This window comes from Dermochelys coriacea, chromosome 9 (assembly GCF_009764565.3).
Source record: "Dermochelys coriacea isolate rDerCor1 chromosome 9, rDerCor1.pri.v4, whole genome shotgun sequence".
Classification (NCBI taxonomy): Eukaryota; Metazoa; Chordata; order Testudines; family Dermochelyidae; genus Dermochelys; species Dermochelys coriacea.
Genome location: NC_050076.1, coordinates 16,874,673 through 16,885,913, shown reverse-complemented (window position 1 = coordinate 16,885,913; position 11,241 = coordinate 16,874,673). Strand labels below are relative to the sequence as shown.

Genomic DNA, 11,241 nt, shown 5'->3' with positions numbered 1-11,241 from the left:
CGTGAGGGCTGAGGAGTCCCTGTGGGAGGCTGGGGGGGGGTTCCTCACAGTAGGGATGGGGCCTCGGCGGGAGCATGGGGCTCTCTCATGGAAGGCGGGGTCTCTATGAAGGAGGGGGAGGGTGTCTGTGCGAGCGCGGGGGTCTCAGAAGGGGGGGGGGATTTTTCTCACAAGGGGCGGGGTCCCTGTAGGAGCGTTGAGGGTAACTCGCGAAAGGCGGCTGGGTCTCTATGGGGGAAGCTGTGGTCACTCACGGAAGCGGGGCGGGTCCCTGGAGGAGCGCAGGGCTCTCTCAGGGAAGGGCCCCGGGGGCGCGGCGCGCTCCCTGTGGGAACGTGGGGTCACGGAAGGGGGCGGGAAGGCCTTATGGGCGCGTGGGGGGTGCCTGTGGGGAAAGCGCTGCGCACTGGGACGCGAGCTCTCCGTGTGGAGACGAGGGAGGAGGAGGCGGCCCCCCCGCCCCCGGTTTCATTACACCAGCTTTTCGCTCGGGGGGGGTGGGGAGCTGCTCGCCGCAGCCGCGGCGCTACCCCAGACAGTAGGCGGGGCTGGAGGCGAGGGCGCGCGCCTGCCGGGTTGGTGCCCGCGCGCCGCCGTCTCCGCAGTGAGGTCACGAGTGGGCGGTGCGTGCGCGGCTTCTGCTCCGCTGTTGGGGTGTCGGAGACCCCACGATGCAGGGTGAGGCGGCGGGGTGAGGGGACCTGCCATAGACGCGGAGGGCAGAGCGCCCCGGGGGTGGCGGGACGAGGCTGGGGGTAGGAGGAGTGTGCGCGGCGGCGGCGGCGGCGGCGGAGAGGGGGAGGGGAGGTTACTCGTGAGAGGGGTCGGAGTGTCTGGGGGCAAACCCAGGGGATTGTGTGGAGAGGGGCTGCTTATGCCTGCGGTGGAGGAGTGTCTGTGGGGGGTGGGGGTTCAGTCTGTAAGCGTCTGTGGGGGTGGGAGCATTATCCCTAAACTGGGGGAGGGGGCTCCGTGGGGGGGGGGGAGGGAGGGGTGTTATTTCGTGGTTGGGTGTGCGTTCGGGGAAGGGGGGACCCCATGAGGAGCGGGGGTCATGATGTGGGGAGTCCCTGAATGAAGGGAGTTGTTCCTGGTTGGGAGGGGTGGGGTGGTGCAGAGTTGCGTGGTGGGGTTTGTGTGAGGTGGGTTTGTGGGTGGATTGGGCCGGGGAGAAGTTGTGTGTGAGGTGTGCCGTTGAGAGGTGGGGCTTGGGGGGCTACGCGAGAATTGGCAGGGGGTTGGGAGAGTCGGTGGTAGGTTTGAATGCGGGATCACTTCAGTATTTGGGGTGTCTGTGGAAAGGAGGACAAAAGGGCAAGTCCTGCGTTTGACGGAGTCCAGTCAGAGGAGAGCGTGGGCAATGGTTGAGTGAGTGATATAGACTGAGGTGGAGGTGAGTCATGGGGGGGGGAGGCGAGTCTGGGTGGAGTGTGAGAGAGACGGGATGGTGGTGAGTGTTGGGGTTATTCCAGGAAGGGTCAGTGTGTCAGAGGAAAGCATGGGGGAGGAGGTGTTAATCTAAGAGAGAATACAGCGCAGGTGAGCTGTGGAAAAACATATAAGTACAGAGGAAGCAGTAGTGGTGAGTGTTGCATGGCATCTGGTGTGGGAAAGGGTCTAGGCTGTTTCAGTTTAGTTATGTTGGATTTGTTTCAATGGCACTGAATGTAAAAAGTGAAGGTTGAGGTTAGGAGAAAATACCTTCATTTCATATACATATTCAAAGAAAGAGGGGCTAGTTGTCCCCTTTCCCTGTGTTAATCTTCTCCTACTTTGCAGTGCATGGAAGAGAGATGTGGTAATCCCTTTTTTTTCTGGATTCTGTCCCTGGGGTTTACAGAGCATTGAATAGGGTGAGGGAATAGGTGATTTCCCTCTGTGTCCCCTTTGCCACATGTTTGCAGCACTCTGAATGAGTTACATTGCTGCCGCCAGGTTTATGCAGCTGCCATAATAGGGTCTATGATTTTAAATCAAAGTTCTCTGCAAATTAGAGTTATTTAGGGAACATATCCCTATTTTGGTATATTGAATCCATTTCAAGATTGATAGACTGTTTTTAGATAAAGATTGTATTCTTCAAATAAATTTGATGATTACTGATCTTTTCCTCTCTTTACAGGTTATATAAAAGGATTGACAGAGATTTGTATTATTAGCCCAAACAATGAATCTTGCAGATGGCCTGGATCTTATTTTCATTGTCAGTAATTTAGGGTAGGAAAACTGACACATGCTAGGATAATTTTTACTGATGCCGACTCTATAGGGATGTTTAGTTTCCACCAGCAAACCTGGATCAGCCTTTAATTTGTGGATTTATCACTGAATTACCATAATACATTTCTCCAGCACTGGAGGTGTGATTTTAAACTTGGCTGCACAATAAATAAAGCGACTAAGCTCTGTGTTGGATCCTGTGAGTTGAAAGGGATGTGCTGCGTAAAGTGTACACGCCACTGAAGTGATCTTTTGGAAGATTTGCATTAAGACCAGCACTGCTCAGTGAGAACAAGTGAGCATTTTTGTATTTTAATACTTAAATGCAAACATTTATGAAAAGTCAATATGTTTTTTAAAAGAAAAACTTGCAAAAAAGTCTGGTTTTGATCACCAAACCCCAATTTTTCTACTAGATTAATTCATTAGAATGATCTATATATAGTGGTGTAGGGGTATGAAATTATACTCTTTTGTATGTACATTGTGCTGTCCATTTAATAAAAGAGAACTCAACAAATATTTTTAAACCCCCCCAAAAAACCTCTTGTTAACCCTTCAATTTTATGCTCTTACATGCAAAACGGGTTACATTTGTAGCTCTTGCAAGGGTTTAATCTTTTAACCTCTTAAGGAGGTGGCACAACATTTGCTGGGCATGAGATAATTAAAATAGTTGGAAATTGGTGTGTCTTTAAGAAATACAAAACAAACACAACTAGGAAGATGCACATTTCAAATTTATTTATTTAAAATTCTGCAGTTCAGTGATGGAAAGTCCACAAACAGATTTCTCTGTAAGTCCAGGTTCTGACCAAAAAGAGAGTGAAGTTCAAGAAGATGGCAGTCCACCAGTAAAAAAAGTAATGACAGAAAAGCATGTAAATAGCAAAGTACACGCTGTAGTAAATAAGATGCCAACAATAAAGAAGGAAAACGTGGATGAATATGAAGAAACTCGCATGGAGTCTGATGGAGAAAATGCCAAACCAAACAATACTACACTATCTGAGTCTTTGAATTTAAATCCTGGTTTGAAACACACGTTGGCACAGTTCCATTTAAGCAGCCAGAGTTCACTGGGTGGACCAGCAGCTTTTTCAGCTCGTTATTCCCAGGAAAGCATGTCACCCACTGTCTTCGTACCTCTTCCATCACCACAGATACTTCCTAGTCCACTGCTCATTCCTTCAGACAGTTCCACAGAGCTCACTCAGAGTATATTGGAGGGAGAATCTATTTCTTGTTTTAAAGTTGGAGGGGAAAAAAGACTCTGTTTGCCTCAAGTGTTGAATTCAGTGCTCCGAGACTTTTCACTACAGCAAATTAATACAGTGTGCGATGAACTGTATATATACTGCTCGAGGTGCACTTCCGACCAGCTTCATATCCTGAAGGTTTTGGGGATTCTTCCATTTAATGCCCCATCCTGTGGGTTGATCACACTGACTGATGCTCAAAGACTATGCAATGCTTTACTACGTCCTCGCACTTTTCCTCAAAATGGCACTCTGCTTCCTGCAAAAAACACATTGGTCCAATTGAAAGAGACTGGCAGTGCCTTTGAAGTAGAGCATGAATGCTTGGGCAAGTGCCAGGGTTTGTTTGCACCTCAGTTTTATCTTCAGCCGGATGCTCCGTGTATCCAGTGTTTGGAGTGCTACGGAATGTTTTCACCCCAGACATTTGTGATGCATTCGCATAGATCTCCTGACAAGAGGACCTGCCACTGGGGCTTTGAATCAGCCAAATGGCATTGTTATCTTCATGTTAACCAAAAATATTTAGGCACTTCAGAGGAGAGAGAACTGAAGCATCTTTTGGAGGAAATGAAGGAGAAGTTTAGCATGAAAAATCAGAAAAGAATTCACTCCAAAGTAAGTTCAACTACTCTTGAAAAACTTCTGGATCAAAGACGAATTATTTATTTTTAGAAGTATGTTCATTTTTATCAATATGAGTAGGTATCAAGCCAAGTATAAGTTAAGGCCACTATAGATCTTCAACATAGATAATATAAAGCAGTAATGAATATTCCTTTCATGTTGGGGTTTTTATGGTCGTAGGAAACTTGCCAAAAAACTTTTAGTGTAAAAGCTAGGTTTCTTTTTCTTTAAACTGGCAAAAGATTGGAACTTTAGAGCCATCATGGAAACACTAGACGACTTTTTCATTTCAGTTACCAATTTTGTGTGATGTTCTATGTAGTGTGTGTTGCCATGGCTAAACAAATCAGGAGGGAGCCTCAGAATGGAGTGTCAGCTTTAATTCTGTTTGTGTCAGTTAAAGCGAGTTTGTTAGCTTGCCAAGCACCCAATAGCGTGCCATGATTTTTCAATTAATGTAATGGTGCATTGATAAGATACTATTTAAAAACAGAAGACTTTGGTAATGTTTTTTTCTTCATTAAACAGGTTATATATAATATAGATATGCCATAAATGATTTTTTTAAGCAATCTAACAACTCTTTTTTTTGCCAACATCTTGAGTACTATGGAGAGACTTGTAATAATATGCAAATAGTATTGCTATAAGTCTATACATTGCTTCACAAACATAAAGCTAGTCTGTGCCACAAAGAGCTCATAATCTGAATAATACAAATATTAGCCAAAACATTAAACAGTCCCAGTGAAGGAATTATTAGTACTTGAAGAAGTGGGTTATAAAAGATTTGGAGGAGAAGTGAGGGTAAGTAATGGGTGAAGACAGGAGATTGTTTGAGGCACTGGTTGCATTGATGTTTGTGTGCAACTATTAATTTCGCTGTAGAGAGAGTTTAAACTTTGAGGTTTTGAAATGCTTCCCTCTTACTGTTGGGATACATTGTGTTCTTTGAAGCATTTACCTGTCCATTTGCAAGCTACAGGCCTAATCACACACCCATTAAAGTGGGTGTAAGTTTTGCCATCCAATTCAAGGGAGCAGCAGCTGGTCATGAATGTTACAGGTAGTTGGCACCCCTTGGAAACAAGTTCTGAGAAACCATCAGTGTAGGGACCCAGGGGCTGCACACTTTACAACAGTAATGTGACAGTTATTAATAAGCCAATAGAAAATTTTGACATTTTAACATTATAACATGCCTGTAACACATCCTCCTTCCACACATACAATTATTACTAAGCATGCACAGATGTTCATAGTATGGATGGTGGTGTTTTGCTCCTAGAATGATTAACCACTGCATCACTCTATCATTGCAGTGCCACACACTGGTATAGCACCTGCAAAAGTACAAATATGCTTTCTGTGCAATCCCTCTATGCCTTCTACCTCTCAGTGATGGTTTTGACAGCCTAAAGCTGGCTCTGTCACTTCTCAAGCTGGTTGTATGCAGGCCAAAAGTAACAAGAGTGATCTTCAGGTGGTTTCTGCTGTGTCCAGTCCATGAAACCCACCAGCTCAGAGCAGGTCTGAGGGCAGCAGAGGCAGTATTCAGTTTGTGTTGTCTTTTCTTGTTCACCCCAGCAGAATTCTTCTCAGAACTCCTATTTCTTGCTGTTAAAGGAAAAGATAATGAAGCATAGTGCACCTGCAGAACAGGAAAACAATAACACAAACTCAATTTAAAAAAAAAAAAGGAGTACTTGTGGCACCTTAGAGACTAACACATTTATTTGAGCATAAGCTTTCGTGAGCTACAGCTCACTTCATTGGATGCATTTGGTGGAAAATACAGTGGGGAGATTTATATACACACAGAGAACATGAAACAATGGGTTTTATCATCACTCCCCTTACAGTGTGTATGATAAAACCCATTGTTTCATGTTCTCTGTGTGTGTATATAAATCTCCCCACTGTATTTTCCACCAAATGCATCCGATGAAGTGAGCTGTAGCTCACGAAAGCTTATGCTCAAATAAATGTGTTAGTCTCTAAGGTGCCACTAGTACTCCTTTTCTTTTTGCGAATACAGACTAACATGGCTTCTACTCTGAAACCTGTCAGTTTTAAAAATTACAGAATAAAGAATTGAAAGTAATAAAATCAGGCTCCTTGAGCATTGCCACTTCCACATCCCGAGTTGCCTCACTTTTCTTCTGAACTTTTCACTCTCCAGATTCATTCCCCTCACAATACAGGTATGCTTTGATCTCACCTATCTTAAAAAATAAAACACCCTCGATCCGACCTGTTTCACCAACATTATTTCCCTTTTCCCTTCACCTCCAAGCTAACTGAATTGACTGTCTACAGCTGACGTATTGACTTTCTCTCATTCAGCTCAGTTCTTGATTCTCAACAATCCAATTTCCACTCTCTCCATTCCATTGAAACTGCTCTCACTAAACTCTCTAATGATCTCTTCAAGGGCATGTGTACACTACAAGTGCTACAGTAGCACAGCTGCAGTACAGCAGGTATGCTGCTATAGCATAGATACTTGCTATAGCAATGGAAGGGGTAAATAAAAGGGCCCTCCAAGATGCATATTGGGACCAGTGCTCTTCAGCATAAATAATCTGGAAAAGGGGATGAACAGTGAGGTGGCAAAATTTGCAGGTAATACAAAATTATTCAAGATAGATACTAAGACAGAAAATATCATAATGCTACAACATAAATCCATGGTACACCTACATCTTATATGTTGCATGTGATTCTGGTCCCCCATCTCAAAAAAGATATATTAAAAGTGAAGAAGTTTCAGAGACAAGCAATGAAAATGATTAGGATGTGGAACAGTTTCAGTATGAGGCGAGAGTAAAAAGACTGGCACTGTTCATCACAGAAAAGAGACAACTAAGGGGAGGTATGATAGAGGTCTATAAAACTATGAATGGTATGGAGAAAGTGATTAGGGAAGTGTTATTTACCTTTTCACATAACACAAGAATTAGTGGTCGTCCAATGAAATTAGTACAATTTAATACAAGGAAATATTTCTTCACACAGTGTACAGTCAACCTGTGGAACTCATTGACATGGGATGTTGTGAAGTCCAAAAGTATAACGGTTCAAAAAATAATTAGATAAGTTAATGGAGGATAGGTCCATCAGTGGCTATTAACCAGGATGGTCAGAAATGCAACCCCATGCTCCGGGTGTCCTTAAACCTTCAAGTACCAGAAGCATCTGGCACTGACCACTGTCAGAGACAGGACACTGGGATAGATGGACCATTGGTCTGACCCAGTATGCCTGTTCTTCTGTTCATATGTAACTTAAACTCATCATAGCCAAAACCGAGCTGGCATCTTCCCCAAACCATTGCCTTCCTTTCCTTTCATGAAGGCCCAGGTAGCCTAAGTGTCATCACAGCCCTATTTCTGGACCCACATATATAGGCAGTGTCTAAATCTTGCCACTTCTTATGTATCCGTTCAAAGATCTAACCCCTGTCTGTGCAGGCTGCTTAAACTCTTGCCTTGATGACTGTAATCTCCTCCTCCTCTGGCCTTGACTGCTGCAGTTGTCTTCTCACCCATCCCCACTTTGGTCTCCCTTTAGTTCATTCAGAATGCTGGTAAGATCATTTCAGTATCTCATTGCTCTGACCACCTGACCCCTACCTCTTTGCATCCCTCCATTGACTATGCGTCTGATGGATTTTAAAGGTAACGACTATTTAACCCCACCTTACTGAGATCTTATGTTGTTGACCTTCACCTTTGCTCTGTCCATGATCTCTGTTTTGATTGCCTGCTAGTCTGCTTTTCCCACAAGTGCTGCTACACTGCTCATTAGGTATGGGGAAAACTCCCAGTCACAATCTGCAGAGTCAACAGTTTTTCTTCTGAATCTCTCCTTAAATCCTACTTCTGCAGTAGTACTTAAAAACAAACCAACAAAAAACAGCCAACCAAAAACAAAAAACAAACCCCATACAAACCGCTGCCAGCTGAAAATGGCTAAGCAGGTTATGAGCTGAAACCACTATCTACTATGCTCATTTAACTGATACCTTGTCTTCCCATTCCATTACATCACCATTTGTCTTTCCTTCACGTGTTATGTCTTGTCTTACCTTGTGAGTTTTTTTGGGACAGAAAGGGTCTGAGTTACTTGTTTGTACAGTACTTACCACAGTGGTCTTCAGATCCCTGACTGAGGCCCTAGATGCTCCCATAATACAAATATAAATACATTTCTTCATTTTATATGCATACTTTTATTAAGTTTTTGGCAATGACTTTATTTTTTGGGGTTTTTTTAGAAAAGTTCCTGGAAGCATTTGTTTTATATAAAAATCATATTTATATAGCTTTCACAAACATGAGTAAAATGAGGTCAAATTTTAGCTTTGATGGTGTCTTTTTATGTATAATATATTTAAATATTCATTAACTACTTAAAATCTGTGATTTGGTTGGATATGCTTATATGTGCATATACAGTCTATATTTAAATGGACACTTTCCCTCAGGGGCTGAAAATGTTATTAATAGTTTGGTTCAGAATGGTTGGACCTGGACAATGAGTGAGAGAAAATGTTTTTAGGAAAACATTTTAATTATATATTTAAATGTATCTGTCAGAGGCTTTACCAAGTAACATTTTCATTGTATTTCAAATAATTCAGTTGTGAAATAGACACCGAAGGAGAACATGTACATTAAAAAAACTGATCTGATAGCATAGTAATGTATAGCATAATTGTATAAAAGGTCATCTGTAAGTTAAAACATCTGATATAAAAGGTGGAGATAATGTAATCCAGAAATGGTAAAAGTAAAAATCATACTGTACAATAGCTACTACATAAGTAGAAAAATGAGTATAAAGTATTTAAATGATCAGAATGAGCTGACTAATAGACTGGAATCCAGCTTCTCAGGCCATTTGTGTGGAAGTTGTGTGTTCTCTGTATTTCAAATCCTTTACATTTAAGGCAATATTTATTGTCTTAAAAGTTTTTACCATTCTGGGACCAGCTCCTTTGGGGCCTACATCTCCCCAGTGTCCTGTCCTGAGATCAGTAGGGGGCATTCTTGATTTTAGTTCCTAAGATTGAACTTTGGTGGACTGGAGATTCTGATTGGAAGGTTGTTGACTACGGAGCTTGCTCTCTCTCATGGTCTGCTAGAGTTCAAGTTTGACTCTACATGGCGAAGTGCAAGGTACAGTTATCTAATAAGGTATTCTCTCAACAGCTAAGGATGTAATTATGAGAACTTATTTTTGGGATTCCTACTGTAAAGTTGTTATATACTGGTAGATGATATATGTGTGCACACTTTTAAAAAAAAAAATTTCGTAGGTGTTAAAATATGTGTTGCTCATGTGTGTATCAGACTCTTCTCTAGTAATATTACTGCTTTTTGCACAGTGGAGCATTGAATATTGCCAGAAATTGATAAGGAATGTTTCCCAGGCTCCATATTCTTGAAACAGAATGAATAAAAATTTCTCTTCAAATATGAAATGAGGAAGGCTTTTAAGATGTCACTCCTTGGTCATGTCTAAAGTATGTCAGTATTTCAAGATAACATTGTTTAGTCATGTTATTGTGGTGAATCTGTCCCTCCTCTATAAACAGAAATCTATGACTAGTAAAATCCCCTAGTGTGTGATTGGAGTAATTTGCTCTTGCTTTTTTCTTTGTAGACTTCATTTTGCAATAAAGTATGTGACAATTGTGTAAAGTGAGATAAACATTTCATTGCAGCATGGGCCCTGTCCTTGCCCCCATTAGCAATCCTGGGTTCTACTTCCCTTTATTACATATAATTATAGTATGCTTCTGGCAGAAATTTGGAAAGCCAATGAAATCTTTTATGGATTTTTAGGAGTTTTTCCATGCAGTTCAGTATGTAGACTTGGCTTGGGGATAAAGTGCACATTACTACTTTTTCCCTCTTGCTTTCTAGATATAGCTAATATAGATATTGTTAAAGTTGAATTTATGTGTAATACAGTACATTTCTAAAATAAATAAGCAGCATCTTTCCTTTTAATAAAGAAGTTAATATCTGTAGCTTTAAGGTATATATTTGCAGTGTAGACACCTATTCTGTCTTTTTGCATGCCATATTTCAGTCTAAGAGTTATCGGTTACTGAAATGCCATATGTGAAAAATAATCCATTTGTGTTGTGTCTCTGAGCCAATTTTAAACAAGCATTAGTGAATGTTCTATGTTTATATTTAATGCAGTTTCATCTTTACCCATAGTTGGATGGGACAAATTAGAGGTCATGCAGCTTTCTTTGCCCCACATTGCTTCTCTTCATTGGTCTATATTTCCTTTCTCCTCTCTCTGTTCCCCCATCTGCCTTATGCTGCCCAGCTTGAAATAAAATGAGTTTATTGTATAAATGTCATTAATAATTGAATAACATTTTTACTAACTCTTTAGCAAAGCTGACTTCTTAGAAGTTGAAAGATGAGTAAAAACAATCCTAAATTGGTTTTATTTATTTATTTTTTCTTCAGGCAGATCCTCAGCAAAGCCTAGAATTACAGCAGTGGTATCCAGTTATAAAGCATGAAGCAGACCCTGTTACTCAGTCACATTCATTCATCCATCCCAGGTAACTGAACATCTTCTACAGAAATGTGTATGTTAAGTCTAATAGTTTTTAATGATTCAAAGATTATTTTAGGTTTTAAAATGTAATTATAACTTTGCTTGTTAACTGAAATTTTATGGGAAAATTGCAGCATATTGCACAAGGATAAGTTAAGGCTACTGGATTTTTTTAGTGTAAGGTAGTGAAGTTGTCATGCTTAGTGCTAATAAACGAATGATACATCACTTAATAGTAACTTTGTTTTGCTTAATAGAGATGTTTGAGTATTGTTGAACTGGAAAAAATTGGAAAGTGCAATCACACTGAGTCACTTTTCAAAGTAAAAATGGCTTTGTGGTGGATGCTAAATTCTAACCTCTCTGTAACTTAATGTGTGTGTAGAAAGCCACACACCTCATTAATGCCATAATTGAAATATAATTTTCATATATAACTAGGGCTAACTCTTTCTATAGTTTGTATTCTACATTGAAGCAAGGTGAAACCTCAGTCTTCTGATGACATGTGTGTAAAATGCTGTCTACTGCAGTTGATTAGTCG

General features: G+C 41.2%; 1 protein-coding gene across 3 annotated transcripts in view; it reads left to right on the top strand.

Annotated features, from left to right (window-relative positions):
* The first annotated feature begins 504 nt into the window (after window positions 1–504).
* The window catches only part of SKIL (SKI like proto-oncogene), a 34,683-nt gene continuing 23,946 nt past the window's right edge, over window positions 505–11,241 (top strand). The window contains exons 1-4 of one of the 3 annotated variants that reach the window (XM_038416829.2): window positions 505–678; window positions 2,123–2,515; window positions 2,984–4,097; window positions 10,604–10,701. In XM_038416829.2, coding sequence (XP_038272757.1) covers window positions 2,991–4,097; window positions 10,604–10,701 — 1,205 coding nt within the window. In that variant the 5' untranslated portion in view covers window positions 505–678; window positions 2,123–2,515; window positions 2,984–2,990. Of the gene's footprint in view, window positions 679–1,221; window positions 1,394–2,122; window positions 4,098–10,603; window positions 10,702–11,241 lie in introns of those variants that run through there. The other 2 variants (XM_038416832.2, XM_038416826.2) reach the window with 2 other exon arrangements.